The sequence below is a fragment of the Marmota monax genome, unplaced genomic scaffold (assembly GCF_021218885.2).
Source record: "Marmota monax isolate L192 unplaced genomic scaffold, Marmota_monax_Labrador192_F-V1.1 WCK01_AAM20220418_F8-fsc00066, whole genome shotgun sequence".
NCBI lineage: Eukaryota > Metazoa > Chordata > Mammalia > Rodentia > Sciuridae > Marmota > Marmota monax.
Genome location: NW_026692805.1, coordinates 634,391 through 657,800, shown reverse-complemented (window position 1 = coordinate 657,800; position 23,410 = coordinate 634,391). Strand labels below are relative to the sequence as shown.

At 40.2% G+C, this 23,410-nt stretch overlaps 1 protein-coding gene across 1 annotated transcript in view; it reads left to right on the top strand.

The window, feature by feature from the left end:
• The first annotated feature begins 1,777 nt into the window (after nt 1-1,777).
• The window catches only part of Fam107b (family with sequence similarity 107 member B), a 197,640-nt gene continuing 176,007 nt past the window's right edge, over nt 1,778-23,410 (top strand). The window contains exon 1 of the mRNA XM_046448358.1: nt 1,778-2,191. Within this exon, the coding sequence (XP_046304314.1) occupies nt 1,778-2,191 (414 nt within the window). The remainder of the gene's footprint in view (nt 2,192-23,410) is intronic.

The following is a 23,410-nucleotide window of genomic DNA, read 5'->3' as shown; positions in this document are numbered from 1 at the left end:
ACTACCAAGCCTTCAAAAAGTCTTAACCATCCCATTCTGGCTTACCAGTGAGGATCTGGGAAGGCGAGGATGGAGGAGGGACTCCATGCCCATGACTGTAGCAACCAGGGCAGACTAGAGATAAAACACAGTCCCTAGACTCCCCAGGAGAACTTGGTGAAGGAGCCTATAAAAGCCTGGACTTCCTGTTCTTTCCATAAGTGGGTTTGGATGGCTTGCACCTGTGTATTTAAAGGAGGATGAACTGTCCAACCTGGGAAATCTGGCACGGGGCCTAACAGATTACATGGTAATCTCTCATGACAGCTATTTATAATCTAAATTTTGGTACACACTAAAATAAAGTCTGCATTTCACATTGTATCCACTCTTTCTAAAGCTGCATTATGGATATGACTGCCCATTTAGAACAATATGGCCAACATGGCTGCTACATGGATAAGATGACTGCCAGAATGAATGATGTTCAGAGAGACCAGATAGAAGAACAAAAATCTTGGGTTTCCAACCAGACCCTTTCAGCAGCATAACCTTACCCTAGTCAGTTGAAATTTCCAAGAACTGGTTTCTGCCTCTGTGAAATGGGGATTAGTGCCATAATAACTACCACCTGTCTGGGTTTAAGAATACATCTTGACATTAAATTAAAAGAGAGAGTGAGAGTGGGCAAACAAATAGATTACAATGGGCAGGCAATATGCCCTGAAACCTTGACCCCAAAATTACCCCTAATGGTAAAACCATTACAGTATTATATTTCTATAACATTCTTAGCAGTTGCTTGGCTAAGGAAAAGTCCTGATTTTTAATTTCTTAGAATATGTTCATAATTTATTATTTCTTTTACCATTCACATATGTTTAAAATAGAAAATCTATGTTCAACAGGGGTTTATTTTCTAAAACTCGATAATGCATAAATAGAAATCTCCTTCAGATAAATAGCACCTTCACACATAATAACATAATACACATTGCTAATTGTTAATGTCACTCTTTTTTGGGGGGTGGGGCATTGTTTAAAACTAATCAAGAACTTGGACGGGGAAAAACATTAACCAAGGCTCATTTGTAGTTACCAGATCCAATATGGATCCTGAAACCAGGAAACTTGTTTGGGTGATAGATTCAGGAAAGACCCAGAAAAGTATTTGTGACATAAGACCCAAAACATAGATCTCTCCATGTGAAAGATTCAAGTCTACCTCTTATTTTAATAATGAAACAGCTGCTAAGGTCATGGCCTCTTGCAGGGGAAGGGGGGCGGGTCTTCATTTGCCATGGATAACTGGGTAGTTTTTGTTTTGTTTGGAGAAATAAATATTTGAAGGGGGTAACTAAAGACTGTTTCGCTGCTGTTATGATGCTATTGATACACAGGCTGACGCTATTATGGCTGCCCTATCAGACTACATCATCTTTATGCTTGCAAGGTAACCTGAAGCAGCCCTCTATTGCCTGGGCACTACCTTACACTGCAGCGTCTGCCCTGCCTGGGGACTGTAACCCGAGCCAAGTGCATGCCAGACAGACTGCCTTCTTTACCACTGAGAGCATCGAGGAAGAAGAGCGCTAAACCACCTGGGATGGACGGTTTGGAAGAGGGGCTGGCGGCTGAGTGACTCCCAGGGAGGGTGGCCTTGCCGTTTCCTCAACTTCTCTTTAGGGGCAATCACTAGTGAGTCCTTCTTTTTGCTCACAAAAATAGCTACCCATAAGGAAGCCTCTGGAAAATTTCCTTTTTCTCCTTTGAACTCTGCAATGTTTCACCGCAGGTCATGTCCAGGTGGAGGGCCAGGCTCCCCAAGGGACTGAAACCTCCCTCGGGAAGGATGCACCCGTTTCCCTGCTCAGCTCTGCTAGCTTGCTTTGGGAATACAAGGGAGAATGCTCCCTTTGATCAGTCCAGCGCGGCAGATACCCATTCCACCATCTATGTCCAGCCCACGGCCAAAGCGGGCAGACGCCCTAGCCACCCAAGAGAGGAAGAAAGAGCTCCAGAGAAAAGGCGAGATTCGGGGACCCACACGGAGCGCAATGGCAGTGCCACTCGGAATTCAAGCCAACGGACCACTGTCCGGCCTGCTGCGACCCCTGAGGGCTTGTCGGGGTCCCCAGATGACGAGCCGGACTGCAAAGCAGGTCCTTTTCAGGCTTTCATCCCCAGGCCATCAATTATTGACACGCCAAAGGTGAGTGTTTCCAATCCTGTTACAGATGGGATGATGTCCGGCAGAGTTTTGAGCTTGGGGAATGCTACAGCAAACTGTCTAAACGCGCTGTTGAGTTAAGAGGCAGAACCCAACTCCTAACTAGCAGGTGCAAGTGTGTAAAGCCTTTTAAATTCTCAGAAAACTTGGCAAGAGGCAATGATAATAAGTGCTGAAGCCTTACAATGGCCAAAGTTGACCTTTAATTAACTAGCTGTAGTGTCTTAGAGCCAACAGTGTCTTGACAAAAGATCAGGAATGAAAAGGCCTGGGAAACCATTTTTTTTTTGTCTTTGTTTTAAAAACTGGTCTGTAAATCTATTTATGTGGAAATCCACAATAAGAAAAATTTTGCTGTAGAATTTAAGAAATTGCCTCTAGTGCTCAAAATAAATCATATGACATCAAAGAATTTGGGGAAAATTTGGAAATGGCAAATACTGTGTACAGAGTGGTACAGAAAGGAATTGGCTCATAGAACTATTCACAATATGGATGTATCTATGATCATTTTCTGAGATTTAAAGACAGGAGGAGAAAGTTATTTGAAAAAATGGTGCTGTTGCTCTTGAGAAGTAGCATCTTGATTTATTATCTATTTTATTTCAAATTTCTTGGTGAGGCAAGATGTCTTGGAGAGACATTGTAAAGGAAGGGTTTCCTAAAAGGTATTTTCCAAAGGTCTCCCTTGAGGGTCTTTTTTCATGTTCTTTCTTTCTTTCTTCTTCTTCTTTATTTTTCTTTTTCATTTCCTGGTCAAATAACTTAGAACTACACTTTAAAAACTGAAAAGTCTTTGGGGGCTCATTACTAAGATATTCTGGTTTTAAAAATAGTTTTTCCTATCTATTTAAGAAATCCTTTTTCTCGTGTAACTACTGACTTGAATCTAAAGAATTTCTTTAGCAATGAAAACTGCCTACCAGCAAAGGTGGGGTTAAAACATAGTTCAAAAACTAGTTTCATTTGACACTTTTCAAGTTTATGTTAAATGATTGTCTGCATCCTTCTATTCTGAAATCAGAGAGTTTTACCAAATCTTGTGTTATAGCAGTAACTATGACTTATTTTTAGTTCTACTAAATCAAAATCCAAAACCAACCAATGACAACCAAAACACTTGTTCAATTTCCAATGCATACTCACATCCAGATTAAGATATTTTTAGTAGTAGTTAGTGGAGTACACATCATGACCAAGTCTATTTGTTCAAGTTCAAGGAACTAGTGATGTACTATTTTAATGAGACTTTTTGCTGGGTAGGGCATCCAGCAACCCAGCACCCACCCTATATTGCTGAGTATGGCAGCAAGAACAAGGATCAATTTGATTTTATCTTTCTGTTTTAGTGGTTTATATGACACAGGGACTTGTGGTAAGCATGTGTATTCAAACAGAACCAATAAAACACAGTGAGGGCTGTGCCATCCAGGGATGTAAAGACCCTAAGCATACTATTTATCAATCCCAAAGAGAGAACTTGGATGACTCAATGGAGAGGTTTTGGAGATTTTATTTCTTATTCGTGGCAATGGAGGGCTGTGCCATGTCTACAGGCAGGGGGAATGTATGGGATAGATGGATGCCCCACCTCATATATTGGATTTCCTCATATGTTTTATGAGTACATTCCTTTACTTTACAACCAGAGTCACTCTGTGTAGATCCTCTCCCAAGGACTGGAGATAAGTTAAGTGGCCCACTCTCCCTCCCCATTTCCCAATTCTTTTAGAGACCTTTCCCATTTTCACAGTCTTTTAGAGACCTTCTTACCTCACTGCAAGCTTAATTAGGGTTTAACCCAATGGGGGGCCGGTAACATGAATATTTATTGTTCAGTTTGTAGGAGCAAAACCTGGGTAGACTACAGATGTCAGTCAGGCCTTGCAATGGAACCAGACCAAGTATAAGACTAGATATGGGTCACAAAAAGAGACAGTTCATAAGAGGGTTCAAAGGAGGGCTGGAGGCTCAGCGAAGTTACTCTGGAAGGGAGACTGGTCTAGAAGGAGGCATAGGATTTTTTCAGGGCAGAGATGAAGGAAGAACATTGCAGTGAAGGAAATCATGTGACCAAGACTATGGATGTAGAGGAAATGTAGCATAGGAATAGGATATCCGATAGACTAAAGATGAAGCTACATATTGGAGAGATACCTGGAAAGGTATATTAGGGTCGAGCAATAGTGGGATGCCTTGAATGCTGTGATGAGAATTTAAGTTAGTGGCAGTAGGAAGCTTTAAGAATTTTGAACAAAAGAATTTAATGCGTGGGATTTCATTCTGGGGAGACAAATAGAACCATGTAGGATAGATCCTAGTTAGGAAGCCTAGAGCTGAGGGGCCATTGCAAAAACCGATATCTGGGAATAATCATAAGGACTAGTAGGAACAAGAGGTAGAAGAGGCCAAGAGGACGGGACCCTCTGGGGTAGTAAATATAGTGGGTGACTCCATCGAGGGAAGTGAGACCAGGTTGGTAGCAATAAAAAGACAACACTATAAAATTAAGAGGGCATTCCATGGGTAAGGCAAGTGGACATCTATTCTAGTTCAGTTATCGAGCACTTGCCAGTTTGCCAGCCATCTGCTGAGTGCTCTGCATGGAATCTCTCATCTAGTCCTACTTCCACTGAGGTATATAGTCTTGTGATTCCCATTGTGCAGAGGAAGATTCTGACACTTTCTCAAGGCCACAGAGGGAGGAAGTGACTGAGACAGGGTTGGGGTCCAGTTCTATTTGATTCCAAAGTCCTTCTTTTGAATATAATGTGTTTCCATAGTTGTTTAATTATGTGGTGTTTGAGGATTTACAATCAAATATTCATACATGATCTCATTTGATATGCAAACAGATTTAATTCCATATAGATGTGTATGCATATGTATGTGTTGTATGTATATAAGTATTTGTTTCTCATTAATTTGCTCAACCTTTTTCTACCAGTTTTGTGGTGACCAATACCATGGAAAGGGTTAACTTTACATTTGTACTCTGCTGGTGACAAAACTTTCTTGATGACAGTGTGGGGGATTGCTTTGAGATCTTCTGATGCAAAGTAGCACAGGACTTCCCAGACTTTTCTTTACCTAGTAACTTTGGGGTGGCATGTTTTTCTTCAGAAGTTGATGGATAGGATGCTTTTATTACGATCTTGTCTAGTGGCAAAAATATTTCCCCTTTAGATGCTTTGAGCCTCTTCACTTAAACTGCCTTGGTAGAGACCACAAGTAGTACTTTTTTGTTTTAAAAAATGCACATCCTCAGAACATAACTATAGCTAAGAAAGGGCTACAGGTCCCCCAGACCGTCTTTAGCTACCTGGTGTTCAGGTAGGAAGACAGTTCATTAAATCTGAACAACATCTGGTTTGAGAGGAAAAGCCAAAAGTAATAAAACCAAGTGAACTAAGTAAAAATGAAAGGTTTATGTCTTGTGTAAATGTAAATAGGTATAGTGTCAATATCTGTAAAGTGTTATAAATTAGGCTTCGACCTTCCTATGGTCATCTTTTCCCTGTTCTGTGCCTGAAATCAAGATGATAACAAGTCTAGAATTGGAATCTGTCTTATAATTACTGATACCTTTGAACTATCTTTTTTTCCATTCTTGGTGATCTTATAATTGAAGCATCTCATAATTGGTAGAATTAATTGTAGGGTCAATGAAATATAACACGTACTGCTGTTTATAAAAATAAAGAGCAATAGTTACTGCACTCTTTCTCTATGTGAGCACTAGCCCTGGGAAAGTACAGATGACTGGGATGTGGTCCCTAAGGTTGTTTACATCCTAGCAGGAGAATCCAATGTGCAAATAGGCAATACCAATGCAGTACAAGAAAGCTTATGGGTCAGCTCTTCACAAGCACAGGAAGGAGCTCTTAAGTCAGACTCTGGAAGACAGGGGGTGGGTGGGGGGCGGGCAGGGGAGCTGGATTATTTGGAGGAGAAGGTTTGGAACCTTATTCTCTTAAATCAGACCCAACACTGTACTTTTCCTACTTGGATGGTGAGAAAGGTAAAGTTCACACACTGAGCAACTGTTTGGGAGTTTGAGAAAGTCTGTCTGTAACAGTTGTAAGTTTAAAAAAAGTTTTATTGGTGCATTATAATTATACACAGTAGTGGGATTCATTGGATCATATTCATACAATTCTAAGTTTTCATCTAGTTCTTATTCCAACTGAGAGTAGCCATCCTGACATAGGAAGAGAGAACAATTGTAGTGAGGAAAATCATTCCTTGGTGTATTTTAACAAAAAGCGCATCACAGCAGAGCATGGTGGCTCATGCCTGTAATCCTAGTGGTTTAGGAGGCTGAGGCAGGAGGATTTTGAGTTCAAGGCCAACCTCAGCAATGTAGTGAAACCAACTTTTCAAGACCCTGTTTCAAAATAAAAAATAGAAAAGGGCCGGGGTTGTAGCTCAGTGGTAGAGCAGCCTGGGTTCAATCCCCGGTACTTAAAAAACAGTAGTTAAAACCATATAAAAATGAAGGGAAAGCTGGGTGCATTAGCACACGCCTGTAGTTCTAGCAGCTTGGGAGGATGAAGCAGGAGGAACATGAGTTCAAAGCCAGCCTCAGCAAGTTAGTTAGGCTCTAAGCAACTCAGTGAGACCCTGCCTTTAAATAAAATATAAAAGAGAGCTGGGGATGTGGCTCAGTGGTTGAGTGCCCCTGACTTCAATCCCTCATACAAAAAAAACAAAACAAAAAAAGCAAGCAGAAGGAAAAAAGCAAAAAGGGTCCATCTTGGAGTTGACAACTCTATTCAATTCTGGATTAGGTAGGTTTTACAATGAAGCAAGAGAACAGGTAACCAGGCCATCCCTGGCACTCATAGCAGGCTGGATGAAGATTCTTGGTCTCAGGTGATCTTCCAGGTTCTGAGTCTCATTATTGATGTCTAACAAAGACTCATCTGTCACTCACGTTTCTCTAAGAGATAGTCTCTTGATAGCCAAGCTTACAAGAGTCTGGTGGGTAAATCAGAATGCCCATTTAATTGTAAGCTTTAACAAGTAACTGGCAAATTTATGATCCACTGAGCTGTGTATTCTCCCCACTAGAAAATTACATGTAAGAGAAATGTTAAAGACACTAGAATAAATCTAACATAGTTTTCCTATGTACACATGAAATTATATAAGTGAATCCCACCATCATGCCCACCCACAAGAATGGGGTCCTGATTAGAATAAGATATATCTTATGCTTGTATCAAAATGGATTATGCTGTCATGTATAACTAAGAAGAACCAAGACAGTAAAATTTTTAAAAATTGTTTGAAAACATGGACTCAGAGGAAGGCAAGGTATTTATCTAATTTTTTTGTGGTAAAATACACATAGCATAAAATTTATCATTTTAACTGTTTAATTGTATAGTTCTGTGGCTTTAATCACATGCCCATTATTATGCAGCTGTTTCCACCATCCATCTTCAGAACTTTTGCATCTTCTTCAACTAAAACTCCATATCCATTGAACAACAGCTACACTTCCTCCTCTATAATCCCCTGGCAACCACCATTCTGGCCCTATGAATTTGGCAACTGTAGACCTCACACAAGCTTGGCAATGCTGTCTTTTTCCATTTTTGTCTGTCTGTCTTATTTCACTTTGCATAATGTCCTTGTTCATCTGTGCAGCATGGGTTATTTCTACCTTTTTGCAGTTGGGGATAATACTGCTGTAAACATGGGTGTACAAATTCTTTTCAAGACCCTGATGTCAGTTCTTTTGGGTTTGTACCTAGAAGTGAGATTGTGGGATCATTTGGTGATCCTATATTCAATTTTTTGAGGAGCTTACATAAGCTCCTAGAGTGGCTACACCATTTCCCCCAGTGATGGTTCCAATTCCTCCACATCCGCTGCATTTGTTGTTTTCTGGGGCTTGCTTGTTTTTTGATAATAGCCATCCTAATGGATATGAAGTGCTGTCTCATTATAGTTTTAATTTGCATTTTCCTTATGACTAGTGATGTTTAACATCCTTTTTAAATTTTGGGGGGACTACTGGAGATCTAACTCAGGGCTTCATGCCCTAGCATTGAATTATACCCCAGCCCAATATTGAACATCTTTTTTTTTTTTAATTGTGCATACTCTCTCACTCTGTATTTATTTATTTTTATTGGGTGCTGAGGATTGAATCCAGTGCCTCACACATGTTATGCAAGCACTCTATCTACCACTGAACCCTGTTGAACGCATATGTGCTTATTGGTCATTTGTGTATCTTCTTTGGGGAATTATCTATTTACGACCTGCCTCTTCCCCCCACTCCTTTTTTGGAACTGGAGATTTAGCCCAGTGGCACTTAACCACTGAGCCATGTCCCCACCTGTTTTTGTGTTTTATTGTTTTGAGGCAGTGTCTCACTAAGTTGCTTAAGGCCTCACTAAGTTGCTGAAGCTGGCCTTGGACTTGCAATCTTCCTGCCTCAGCCTCCCAAATTGCTGGGATTATAGGTGTGCACCACCATACCAAACTTCCATTTTCCATTTAAAAAAATTTTAGCTTAGGTGGGCACAATATCTTTATTTTACATTTATGTGTGCTGAGGATCCAATCCAGTGCCTCATATATGTGAGGCGAGCACTCTGCCACTGAGCCATGATCCCAGCCCCACTTTTTCCAATTTTTTTAATCAAATTGCTTCCTCTTGTTGAATTTAGTATTCTGGATTTTAATCCTTTATCCAATATCTGATTTGCAAATATTTTCTCTCTGTTAATAGTGTCCTTTGATGAAAAAATATTTTTAAATTTGGTTGGCGTCCAATTTCTATTTTTTCTTTTGTGACCTTTGATTTTGGTGTTATGTTCAAGCAATGATTGTTAAGCAGTGAAGATTTTGTCTTCTGTTGATTAATGTGAGCTCTTACATTCGGGTCTTTGATCCATTTTGCGTTAATGTTTGTATTGTTAAGGGACCAACTGCACTCTTTGGTGTGTAGATATTCAATATTCCAGCACCACTGGTTGAAAACCTCTCTTCAGTGGTTTTGGCACCATTGTTGAAAACCATCTGACTGCGTATGTGAGGTTTATTCCCAGTTCTGTATTTTCCCCTTGCTCTGTCTGTCTTTTTGCCAGGGCCACAAGGTTTTGATTACTGTAGCTTTGTAGTAAGTTTTGAAATATGGAAGAATGAGACCTTTAACTTCGTTGTTCTGTCTCATGATCACTTTGATTATTTGGAGTCCCTTGAGATTCTGTATAAATTTAAGGATGGATTTTTTTTTGATTTTTTAATATGCAAAATGCACCACTGGGATTTTGATAGGGATTACACTGAATATTTAGGTAGCTTTACATAATACTGGCATCTTAATAATATTAAGTCTTCTAACCTACGAGCACGGCTGTCTTTCCCTTTATTTGTGCCTTTAATTTCTTTTACAATGTTTTGTAATTTTCAGTGTATGCGTCTTTTGTTTACTATATTAAGATTATTTCCAAGTATTTTATTCTTTTTGATGCCACTGAAAATAAAATTGTTTCCTTAATTTACTTTTTGGATTGTTCATTGTTATTGCGTAGAAATAAAGTCGATTTTTGTTCATGTATTTTATCCCAAATTTTGTTGATATCATTTACTCTATTTTGTGTGTTTCTGATGTGTGTATAATTTTAGGGGTTTTTTTTTATATAAGATTGTGCCATCTACAAACAGAACTATTTTGTATCTTTCTTTTCAATTTGAATGTTCTTTATTTCATTTATTGCCTAATTATGGTGGCTGAAATTCTCACATTGTGTTAAATAGAAGTAGTACAAGTGAGCATCCTTATCCGGTTCAAGATCTTACAGTAAAATCTTTCATGCTGAATATGATGCTAGCTGTAAGTTTATAATATGTGGACTTCATTGTTAGGTATTCCTTATATTCCTAATTTGTTGAATATTTTAATGATAAAAATGTGTTGAATTTTGTTAATTTTTCTACATTAATTAAGATGATAATGCCTGTTTTCTTTCTTTGTTCTGTTAAAATGGTATGTTACATTGATTGATTTTTCTATGTTGAACCATCCTTGGATTCCAAGAACAAATCCTGCTTGATCATGTTATGATCTTTTTAATATGTTGTAGAATTCTGTTTTCTAGTATTTTACAGAGAAATTTTATACTCATAAAGAATATTGGTCTGTAATTTTATTTTCTTATGTGACTTTGACTTTGATATCAGGGTTATGTTGGCCTCAGAGAATAAATAGGAAGTATTTCCTACTTTAAATTCTTTGGAACAGTTTGATATGAATTGGTGGTAATTCTTTACATGTTTGGTAGAATTCCCCAGCAAAGCCAAGAGTTTTCTTTGTTGAGGTGTGGTTACTGATCCCATCTTCTTACCATTTATAAGACCATTCACATTTTGTATATCTTCCTGATTCAGTCTTTTTTAAAAAATATTTTTAGTTGTTGATGTAACTTTATTTTTTATTTATTTATATGTGGTGCTGAGGATCGAACCCAGTGCCTCACACATGCTAGGTAAGTGCTCTGCCACTGAACCACAACCCAGCCCCTGATTCAGTCTTGGGTAAAGAAAAGCTACTTTTACAGCTTCAGTGAACCATGATAATTGCATCTGTAATTATCATTTATTTAGTACCATTAATAAACAAGGTATAGTGTTAAGTGCTTTACCTGGATTAGTTCATTCCACCCTCCCAATCCATTTATAAATTTAGTTTCTGATAATACCTTCCTCTGCTCAAAGATCTCCAATGGCATCCTATTCCCTTCAGAGGAAAAGCCAGATTCTCACAGTGGCTTCTGGGTTTTTATAAGATTCTCCCTTTACCTGAATGAACTCACCTCCTACTGTTCTTTCTGATGGGAAAACTAGACTAAGTGGGGTTAAGTGTCTGATCCATTTCCACTCTAATAACAACCCTTCCAGCAGCCTGACAACCTCAAGTCAACAACTCAGAACACGATTTCCTTGGGTGATACAAAACTGAGGCTGTAAATAACTAGGTAACTCCTTATATTTCTCTTCTTGTCTAGGCTTCAAGCCCATTCTTTCTCTTCTTGGCACTGTCTTTGCCAACAGCTGGGATCATTTGATTATTCAAGTTTCAGTTTTCTTGGTTAGAATCAGATTCTAGCTATGGTCTCCTGAGGCTGCATCAAGACCTTGTTAATTGGAATTTGTTGATTAAAAGTCTCCTGGGGGTATCTATTAACAGAACAACTTTTAGAGACAGTCACCTCTAAGGTAACTGATCTCATCCAACATAGTTATTTTTATTTTTAGTGTCTTAAAACTGCATGAAGTCAAGACTTGGGGGTGCCATCTGTAGAAGGCAGTGCTATTTAGAAGCATGTTTCAAACTCATGTGTGATCATCTGTAGCTCCTGATTCCACCTGCATTCTGCATCCCCTTACATAATGGCACTTTTGAGGGCAACTCTGCTGGGCTGCATATCCATTTTCTGGTACAAATCAATCCATTTGCATTTTTTAAAAAAGAAATCACTCCTTCCTTTTCCTATGGTTCTGAAAAGAAGTGAAGCTGTACGTTGAATAGATGATTTGATAGAAACTCTTCAAAAATAGAAAGCAACTGGTAGATCCTCTATCTAGTTCCTTTCTTTGCTCTGGAGTGAAACCAATATTTTCCCCTTCCTCCCCAAACAAGGAGGATATTTTAATGACCTGGTGAGAATCCTATCCCATTCCATTTAAGACTTGCTCATTTCTCATGTCAGGTTTCCACTTTCAAAAGATGTTGAAACCTAATGGCATGATAGTGCATCATATACCTGTATACTCAGTTGGGAATTGCAATACAGATATTCAATTGCATCCCAACTGGAAAAGGGAGAGATGGATTCTTGACTCTCCTGGAAATGAAATGAAATGAATGGCTCTTATAAAACCATGAATACTTATAACATTATTCAGCTTTGGCTATTGGAAACTATCCATGAAAGACTGCAGAGGAGGGCAAAAATGCAGAAATTTCAGGCTATTTAGAACCAAAGGGCATGTATGTTCCAAATTAACCAATAGTAAATGAGTGCCTAATTTAATCAAAATTTGAAGCACCATTTTCAAGTGAGGTTACCACTGTATTTATAATTCAGATAAAAATGGTAAATTCTCTTTAAGCAGGGATTGAAATGTTGGAGAACAGAGGTACAAAAGAAAGAGGTTGGGCTGTTTTTGAGCAGCACCTGTGTACAACTCACCAGAAAGAATCTAGTAACCTGCCTGTGACCTACTTGTACCTTTGCCCTCAATTTTTGCAAATAATGAGTGAAAGAGTAGGGTTTATTTTGTTCAAGGGGAATGGCCTTGAGTGTCTATCCAAGAAAGTTCCCAAAAGACCCATTTCCCCCAAATACCTGCATCTTTTTATTTATTTGGAATTTAAGTTTTTTGAGTATCTAATCTGCATTCATGCTTTAGTTTTTAAAAAGCTGATATATACCCAACAAATAGTTGGGTATGCTGGAAGTGTTAAGATTTCTTATACTTCAGGAATCACAGAGGCTAGTTAAATGAATGTGGGGAAATTAGAGAGTTTTTTTTTCCAGGCAAAGACATAGCTAATCTGATCTGAACAGTAAGTTTTCCACTCACTGTTCCTCCTTTCCAAAGAAAATATAACTCATGGAGTTAACACTTTTTCCAACATGAGGTTTATACACTTGATTTTGTAATTCTGCACCCGAGGAGGCAAGAGTTTGGAAATTTGTGGCGATTAGAGGAAGGAGAACCCTCCACCAGGGGCATTGAGCCCCTAGAAGAGGAGTTTATAGTCTTGTTTTGAAAATTGGTTTGTGTGTATACTACATTCAGCTAAGTGGAAAATGACAACTAAATACATAGGCATGATTTGATTGTCCCTTGTAAAGGAATAATGTCCCCCCAAATGGCCGCCTGCCTGGAAAGAGTCATGCTATGGCCATTAAAGCATCAAATCTCAACAAAGGGCAGTATATGAATCTCAGTAATTTATTATTGTAATGAGTACATTGAGATTTACAAATCATAAACTGACTTTAAAATAAATGTAAAGGTTTTTATTTTGATTGGAAACAATGTGTGGTCAAGTATTTTATATGTACACTGTAATTAGAGTTGATTCAAGGTTGTTTCTTTTGTTAAATTACTCATATGATCTGTGGTCTGGCATACTAACTCAAGGAGCAAAGAAAGGAGGCAGCAGAACTGGGGAGCTGCTGGCACCAGGTGGTGACTGTGCTCCTGACGTGGATGGTGGGCCTGAGAAAATCATGTAGTCATCCCTTGCTCTCTGTGGGTGATGGCTTCCAGGCCCCCCATGGATACCCAAACCCACGAAGCTCAAACCCTTTATATATAACATGGGTTAATATTTGCATATAACCTATGAAATCCCCCTGTATGCTTTCAATCATCTCTATATTATTTATAACACCTAATATAAAGAATAAGCTCTATAAATAGCTGTTGACTGTACTGTTTAGGGAATAAGGACAAGAACTTTATATGTTCAGAACAATTTTTTTCTGAATATTTTTGAATCCACAATTGGTTGATTCACAAATGTGGAACCTGTGGACATGGGGGACCAACTGTATACTGAGGCTAAATAATGAGTGGGAGTCTAAGGGAATTTGAATAGGAACTAGTAATAAGTCCTTTTTTATCTGGGAATTGTTTTCTTTTTTGACTGAACTGGTTTCTGGGAGGACACATGAAGCATAGATTGAGCAAAAAGCAGAGATTGAGCAACAAGACAAACTATACCTTTATACATAGTGAGGTGACAGGACTCACAGGTCTTTTCCAAGGACTCAAGAAGGATATATATATATATATATATATGGTGTAGATGGACATAATACCTTTATTTAATTAATTATTTTTATGTGGTGCTGAGTATTGAACCCAGTGCCTCACACATGCTAGGCAAGCGCTCTACCACTGAGCTATAATCCCAGCCCCCCCGAAGGGCTTTCTTGAAGCATAGTTCTTTTGATTGAATTTTTGCTAGAGTACATCTGCCCTGTGTGCATAATACTTGAGTTTCTGTAGGGAGAAATAAGTTGGTTTAATGGTGTTGCAAATTGACATGAGTTATTTTGACCATTCAAAGTTATCCTGTAAATATTGTGAGCCTAGAGCAATGCCTGGCATATAGAAGGTACTTAATGATATTTTTAAATAAGTTAAAGGATGAATTAATAAAGTCAAAATTGGGGAGAAGTTTGTGGTGTAGAGTCTTCATATATTTTTATCATTTAATCTTTGCTTAGTAATATAAATATCTTTGTGATCCATTCATTTTTCTAGAAATTGATGGAAATGCTTTATGGAGGGGGTGGGATCCAAGACAACTCTTTGTCTTGAAGAATGATCTATGTATTTATTACTCAGAACTGAGACAAAAGACCCAGGAAACAAACAAATATACCTTTAAAAGAGGAACAGAAGGACAGAAAAGGATGCAAGCAGCTTATTATTCTGACTTCGATAGCAGGTAGAGAAACATATACATGATATTGATCGCATTAATGACAGACCAAGCTGTCTTAAGGACATTACCAAGAATGATTTTACTTTTTTTCCCCACACAATTTGGTTTTTGCAGTCTTTTGGGTTGATTGTTTTTTTCTCATTGGCAGAGAACTTGATATCTAAAAGATATTTCTCGCTAGCTAATCTTATTTAAGAATGAAATATACAGTCTCTCACTTAATGGGTTACTTTCTAAATTTAAGGGCAAAGTCCAAAGCTTATCTGTTATTATATCTTCCACAAGTTCTGCATCCATGATTCAATCAATGATCTTTATATGGAGTTAGACCATGAGGATTGCATCTGCATTATTTACACGCATTTTCATTGTATTAGGTAATTAAGTAATAAGAAGATGTGAAGTATATAGGAGGATTGCCTAGGTTAATATGCAAATACTATGCATTTTACATAACAAGAGTCCAGCATTGCTGGATTTTGGTATCTGTGGGATACAGTCCCCCATGGATACTGAAGGATAACTGTCATGAGAAAAAAGGTAATTTGATTTAATGAGAAACAGTTACAAATAAAGCATTCAGCACATTATTTCTTTTGTGCTTTCAGTAATTACTGTGAAGTCTAACTTGGAAGTTTTTTAAAACCTGCATTCATTCCTTAGGTCAACAGACTTTGGTGGGGGCCTAATCTATGCTTTTGTTAGGTGCTAAGATGCTACAAAGAACAAGGTTGTGGTTTTGCATTTGATTTGCTTGCTGTTAGACAGCAGCCAGGCAAATAAACAGCTGCAATAAAAAGGTAATAAATACTGAAATGGCACTTAGCATTTATCTCATCTCTATGGCTTGTGATGAAAAGCTTTTATACAATTATACACACTTTTTATCTTTCTCACTCTGTGAAATTTCCATAAACTCTCACTTGACCAGAGAACAGGGTCATATAATCACAATCTTAAAATTGCCCCATTTTCCTGTCTCATAACTCCCCATTTCCATGCTGACTTTTATTATTCTTGTCTCCTTTTCTCCTGACTCAGACTTAAGCATTAGCATTTCTGCTGTCACAGAGAGTCTGTCTCCAAGGATAATCTTTCTTGCTTTCTCTCATTCATTTATTTATTCATCTTTCCATTGTTGGGCTATAGGCTCTGCCAGTTCTGGAAAAACAAAACAAATAAGATGTATTTGCATCTCAGCAGGAGCTTGCAGTCTGGTGCTAGAAGTGTGGGACCTTGTGAAGCTGGGCAGTGAATCAGGGCCGATGGATCTCAACACTGAGCAGGTTTTCACCAGGCAAGATAGCCAGAGAAACCTGCTCCAACAGCAAGCAGCAGAGAACCTGAGTCTGACTGGCAGGGTCTGGAGGGACATTCCTTATCTCACATAACTAGAAGTCCAGAGGTCTGTCACCTTCTGGGTAGCTGAAAGTTGCCAAGGAATAAAATAGTGAAAAGATGCTGTACTTTGGTGGCTCTTGCAGGCTCAGGCAGACCCTGTCCCTGCCACAAGATCATCTTGCTCCTCAAAGTAATTTTTTTTAATGAAATTTTTATTGAGAGGTGAAGGGAAATGAAATTGATAGACAGGGTGTTAAAAGTGTGTATGAACAGTGGCTTAAGAATAAAATTTGCTTGCTGACACTGTTCCATTTTTTTCATCTACCTAAGAATGCACGTCCCCAACCCTGTAGCCCACCCCAGACTGTTAACTTCAGATAAAAATGTGGATGTGTAACCGATGTGATTCTGCAATCTGTATACGGGGTAAAAATGGGAGTTCATAACCCACTTGAATCAAATGTATGAAATATGATATGTCAAGAGCTTTGTAATGTTTTGAACAACCAATAATAATAATAATAATAAAAAGTTTTGTGTTCCTCAGTTCTTTGGGGACTGACCTGCTAGCACCTCCTCCAGATAGGGACCCAGGCAAGACATCTGGGGCAGCCTGTGCCACACTCTATTCCCATCCCACAGGTCTTACTCTGCATTTTGGCACTTCCTAGCTGACCTTCAGGATTATTTTTGTAGGCTTCCAGCCTATCTCTTAAATGCCTACTTGGTTTCAGGCCTTCAAAAGAACATACTTTTGTCCTGGCTAGTTTTAAGTCGATGTTTATTTGAGGATTTCACTAACTGGTTGCTATGGCTAGTTCTTCACTCTAGAAAGAGTTTATGTACCTGTGTTAATCCATTTTCTGTTGTTATAATTGAAAACATAAGACTGGGTAGAGAAAATAGATTTATATTGGGGGCTCGGGCTGTAGCCTAGTTGCAAAGCCACTTGCCTACCATGTGTGAGGTACTGGGTTTGATCCTCAGCACCACATTACAAAAATAAACAAACTAAATAAAGACATTCTGTCCATTTACAACTACAGAATTTTTTAAAAAAAATAGATTTATATCTTAACAGTTCTGGAAGCTAGAAGTCCAAGGTCAAGGGGCTACATCTGGTGAGAGCCTTCTTGCTGGTGGGAACTCTGTGGAGTCCCCATGTGGTTTAGGGCATCACATGGTGAGTCTGGCTCATACAAGAGACAAGAACCAAATTAGCTTTTATAACAGACCCACTCTCAAGATGACCCACTCTCAAGATAACCCACTAACACAACAATCCGCGAATGGATTAATCCATTCGTGAGGTCAGAGCCTTCATGACCTAATCACTTCTTAAAGGTCCCATCTGATCCCATGTGGTCCCATCTCTTAATGCCTCATGATTGGGATTAAATTTCAACGTGAGTTTGGTGGGTACATTCAAGCCATAGCAGTACCTCTCATACTTTGTCTCTATGGTCTTGATGGTGACTCCATCTTTCCCTTTTGCCCATGTAAATTATATTATTTCCTCCATTGGCCACAATTAAGATTCCCTCTTCATGAGGCTCTTTGTTGAATGATCCACTAGGTTGTTTATTTCTGCCTGATGGGGCTTCCAACTTTTGACTCACTTGCAGGATAACATGATTGACAAATCCCAGCCCAGTCTGGTCACTTCTCCACAGCATGGTGTAGCACTGGCTCCATCTGTAATGGTCCTCGTGGATGACAGAGGTCCCCTTTTAAGAGCGACCTTTCAGAAATTAATTGCTAAATTTCACAGTAATAGAACTATTACTTGAAAAGTACCCAAACCATTCATTCCTTCATCCAACACATAATTATTGAGAATATACGATATGGCCAGGCACTGGTCTAGTTGCTTGGAATCCATCCACTTGTGAGAAAAACAGTTCCCATGGAGCTTCCAGCCTGTTGAGGGAAGAAGGCGGTGAATAAGTTAGTAAGTATACAGCACATTCTAGATGGTAATAGCTGTAGGATAAACTTTGAAACAAGAAAAGATGTGAAACATGGGTTGGATGGGTGCAGAAGTTTTGAGAAGGTGACCAGAGACCAGCACTCTCTGACTTTGGGTTGATGCCCACTTTGTGCTTGTTGCTATTCCTATTATGTATGGTGTTGTTTAATTGATGACCAAAAGTTTTAATGGTATAAAAAGTTACCATTCTCTATCCCAGTTGTTCACAACTTTGTCTGCATCTACAGTCGCTTGTGAAGTTTTTAAAAGAAATACTAATAAATATTAACATCTTAGAAATTTGTACTTAATTTATCAGGGTGGGGAGGACAGAAACCTCTGTGGTGCAGAAAGGCAAAAACTCGCTTGATCTTGATTTTCAGTACAAATATAGACCGTGAAAGCGGGGCCTCACAATCCTTCTGACCTTTTGGGTTTTAAGCAGGAGGTGTCAGAAAAGTTACCACAGGGATAACCGGCTTGTGGCGGCCAAGCATTCATAGCGACCTCGCTTTTTGATCCTTCGATGTCTTCTCTTCCTATCATTGTGAAGCAGAATTCACCAAGCGTTGGATTGTTCACCCACTAGTAGGGAACATGAGCTGGGTTAGTTTTACCCTACTGATGATGTATTTTTAAAAAGCTCTTTCCTTTAATTCTAGTGTGTAATCAAAGTTGAGGACCCTGCTTTACCATACACAGATGGGAGAATATGTGAAAACCAGTCTCGAAGAACTGGTTACTTGCATTTCTGTGTAACCAGTGAAGAATCCTAGTCAATATGATATCGCTGGTCGGTCCTTTTGATAGCCCTTGACTTTCTCTAGGGATGGAGGTGGGGTACTGGATGGGCCTGGAACTCAGTCCAGGCCTTCGCTAGAGTCTGGCCCTTCCTGGTCGTCTTGTTCCTGCAGTTCTCAGAGCCACAGGCCAGGGCAGAGGAACACGAGGCACGACTCTGGATGGCAACCTGGCGAGGACTAGAGCTTCTTACAGTTTTTCCAAGGGTCATCATATAAGATCAGTGCACGTACCCTGTGCCATGGAACTCTGCCCAGTGCTTGGCACCCAGGGCTTTCAAACTGTCCTTGTCCGTGGTATTTCCCGGCCTGGATGGCCAGTTCAGACAGGCTGCAGAAGACGAGACGTGCTGTCAGAGTATGTCCTTCCTGTGCAGGACCAGAGCAAAGCATGGAGTTTTAAAACTGAATGGTTCCCCCAAATGTCCTCTAGTTTTAATAGTAAAGATGCTTCCTTTAGAAATTCATATTTTGGGGTTTGTTCTGGAATATCCTCTTGTTTGGGAAGGCTGGACTGGGACCTTTGTGTTTGGATTCAACCTCTCCCCAGGGATCCTAATATGGAAGGGAGAGATCAGATGGGCAGATCCCATCTGCAAGCTGGGACGGTTGTCTTCCTCACTCTCATTACCCCATCCGCTTATGGGGCCATCCCTTCACAGACATGCTGACATAGAAACAATGCCTGAGGCAGACCTGCTCCTAATATTTGCAGAAGTGAACCAAGAGTGAAAAGCTGAGTCCAAGCTCTCTGCCTGTGCATCCCTGATTCCACCTTGTACCTCTAGAGGCTTCTGGCACATAATCAAGCATCCCTTCGCCTGAGGTTCCCTCCTCTTTCTCTCTCTCCAAATAGCCACACTTTGAAGCCTGTTCCTGGCCAGAGGTGTGCACACTGGCTATGTGGTCCTCTAGGAGTACAATCTGGAGGGAGAAGGCCCCACCTGGGATGGTTTGATCAGGAAATTTCAGGTCCCAAGTACCAGGACATGGTCTAGAAGGGGTAGGGGTGCTGGGTGGGCATTTCACCAGCCCCGAGGAGTCCTTGTGTGGGTTCTCCCCTGAGTAGAGGCCCTGGCAACCTGAGTCTAGGGGCTAGATTCAGGCTCCCACAATTCCAGATGTGCCTGGTACAGTATCAGTAAAAGCAGCATGCTACTATTTTGTACGTTAACACTTTGCATAGACCTGAATGTTCTTGTCTTTGATAGATTTGCAGTGCTTTAAAAACGGGTTTCCAGGGAATTCTATTTTCATGCCTTTCCATTATGATGCAGCTCCCTTGGTGTCCACAAATGTCCTATGTCCCAAGATTTGGCTCAGGTCACGGTCAGTGCTCACCCAAGGAGGATGCATTTGGAAGACTTTTGTGAAAGAGCAACTCTTCTTCCATATGAAAGGCCTTGGGATGCTATGAATGGCTTTTCACCCTACTTTGTTTGCAGTTTGTTTTTCTGGCCCTAGATGCCTTCTGTGTATTCTTGTTTGAGTGGTTCACTCCATCTTTCCATATCCCCAGGTGAATGTCTTAGCCCTCATGCCCTGGTTCTTCAGGATGACCACACAGATCCCTCACCTGGTGTTCCAGCTGGGGTTGGGCCTTTCTTTTCGTCCCTCTTCCCACTCTCTGAGATTTCATTCCCTTAAGATCTCCCATTTGTGGATATGTTAGTGGCTGTGCACATTGGCATTGTCATAAGTGGCTTTAGAATTATGCCTTATTGCAAAAAGCGGAATGCTGATGATTTTAGGAACTGCGGCAGGACAGTAGGGAGAATATCAATGGGAGGGGTGGGCTCTTGATGCCTTTCCCAGGATGGGGAGACCAGGGATGAGCATTGTCTAGACGGAGTGACATGACCTAGAGCGACTTCTGTCCTGTGATTTACACATTCCTGGGAGGACCTCACCAGGAACGAGGGATGGACGCTGTGCCTTGGTTCTCATGAGGCTTCTCTGTTACTCCTTTGTCCAGGGAGTAAGGGGGCTGGAGCCAAGGAAATCTATTACATGATAAAGTGTGTGTTTTACCAAACAGATGAACTCACAGACTCGTTTTGCTCAGTAGAGTAGATTTTAACCAGGGAGAAGGTATAGGCCTTAGTAGCTCAGATGCCAGGTTGATATAGAGGGCAAGGAGGGGATGTCAGGAAAGTTCCAGAATGTGAGGGTCTCACTGGGGGTGCTGAGCAAATAGCATATTGGAGCATGTGAGCAGGGAGAGGCCTTCTTCCCACCTGCCACCCTTCAGAGTGTCACTCAGCTACCGTGTCCTCAGACAAGCTGGCTCTGAAGTGGCTGAAAGATTACACAGTCTGGTCTTTTGTTTCTTCTAATGGCATTTTCCCCTGGCTTACAAATACAACCATTGCACTTCAGTGATTCGTCCTTCCCAGAGAACCTGCAGGACGTTGGTGCCAGCTCCTTGCAATCTAGTAATAATCTCACCTGGCGCTAAACTCTGAGCATACCAGAGGACACACAGGTGTGGACTGTGTGACAGGCATTTGGGATTCTTTTCTTGTTTTAAAGAAAAGTTATTCTAGATCCCAGAGGCATAACCAGATTTATTTTACACCCCGGTTAGAGGAAGGACAGGGGTAAAATCCAGGCCAGCTGGCACTTGAGCAAGCAGGCCACATGTCCTCCTGGGACTGCTCAGGCTTTGTGGGCCCTGGAATTTTACCTGGCTTTCTTTGTGCTACATTTTAGTTAATGTACACTGAAACCTTTTGGGTGTTAGCCAAGGTTTGTAATCACAAGCAACAGAAATGCAGCCATCAGGAGGCTGCAGATTTAGGCTCTGCTCTAACATTGTGAAACAACACCCTAAGCTATCCTTTGGAATTGGCCCTGAGAAGACAACTCTATTGCTTCTGTGAGTGCAGATACTGCAGCTGGATCCTCTGATTCTGCTGACTGGGGGACACTATTACTACTGCTGTTGCTGGCCCAGAAGTGAAAAATTGCTTCATGGCCACTGTTTCCAGTTCCATCTCCCTTGAACTGCTAGTTTCCCATTCAGTGTCAGGGGAGGGAGTGCATCTTATTGTAGAAGTCAGCTTAGAGCCAACAGCTTAGATATAGGACAGACCGAGAGAGTCAAATACTGACATCTTCAGCAGCTATAGTGGGAGAAAGACTCTGCTACTTCTGAAACTATAGGGAGGAATTCCTTAGAGATGGGAGGAAAGTTCAGGTGCTGGGTGGTCAACAAGAATGATAGGTGCTGGAGTTGTGGCTCAGTGGTAGAGCAATTGCCTAGCACATGTGAGGCACTGGGTTCAATCCCAAACACCACATTAAAAAGAAAAAAAAAACTAAACAAAATAAAGGTATTTTGTCCATCTACAACTAAAAATGTTTGTATTTTTAAAAAAAGAATGATAGATGCCCACTTACCCTCTATTAGATCTAATGTTGACCCCATGTACTGATTCCCAGCTTGAAGACATTCATCTTCCAATGTGCATTCATTGAGTAGTTATTAAGAGCCAGACATTGTGATTACTTCTGAGAATCATTCTCAGGAAGTCCATATTTCCCTTAGGAAGATGCTTGGGAAATTATGTGGAGAGTAATGTCAGATTCAGGGTAGAGAGGATATATTTGATTTGGAAACACTGAGTTTGAGGTGCTCATGAGGTACCAGAAAAGAGAGAACTGATAGGCAGAAGGAGCTGTCTCCAGAATTTCGGGAAAGTAGATTAAACTGAGATAGAGGTTGGAAACTACCAATATCTGGTCATCCATGAAGTTGTGGAAGTGGCTGATATCATAAAGGGAGACTCTGTGGAGTGAGTAGAGGGGCCAGGTAGAAGGGTGCCAAGTGAGCATAGGTCATGATCATCTATCAAACCATAGAGGGAGCCTGAGAGGGAACCGAGAAGGGTCAAATTTGTGGAAGCAGGAAGAAAACCAGAGAGTTCAAAAACCTGAGGAAGAGTTTTAAGAAAGAAGTATAAATGTTAAGAAATGAAAGCCCTAAAAAGTGTGCATTTTATTTTGGTAGAATGATCATTGGTGACCTTTAAGGGAATTGTTAAAACAGAGGGCTGACCTAGAAGATTGCAGTTCATCAAGGAGAGAAGGGTTAGACAGTGTAGATAAAGGGAATACTTCTCAGGAAGTTTGATTATGAAGGAGGAGAAATTAAGCAGGGTAGGAGCTAAGGGGTGATATAGAATCCAGTGAGGAAATACTTAAATCTGACCGTGATTTCCTTTCCATACTTTTATTAACAGAGCCAATTGCAGTATCTTGTAGGGATTTATATCACTATGTCTCTTAGTGGCTCTAGGATTCAAATGCTCGCAACTCCAAGTCCAGCATAAAGAAAACATCTCTTTCCTAGACGTTCTAGCCAAAGTGCTAGAACTTGAGTCATGCATCCAGACCTAAGACAATCCTTGTGGTCAGGAATGAATTAAGTAATTTTCATTCATTCATTAATTCATTCATAGTGAACACCTTCTATGTGTCAGGTACTGTTCTAGGTACTGAGGATGATTGGTCAGGCCCACATCACATATCCTAGGGATAAAAATCTATCCTCAACCCAAACTCCATGGACTGAGAGCTGACAAGGAAAGCTCCCTCAA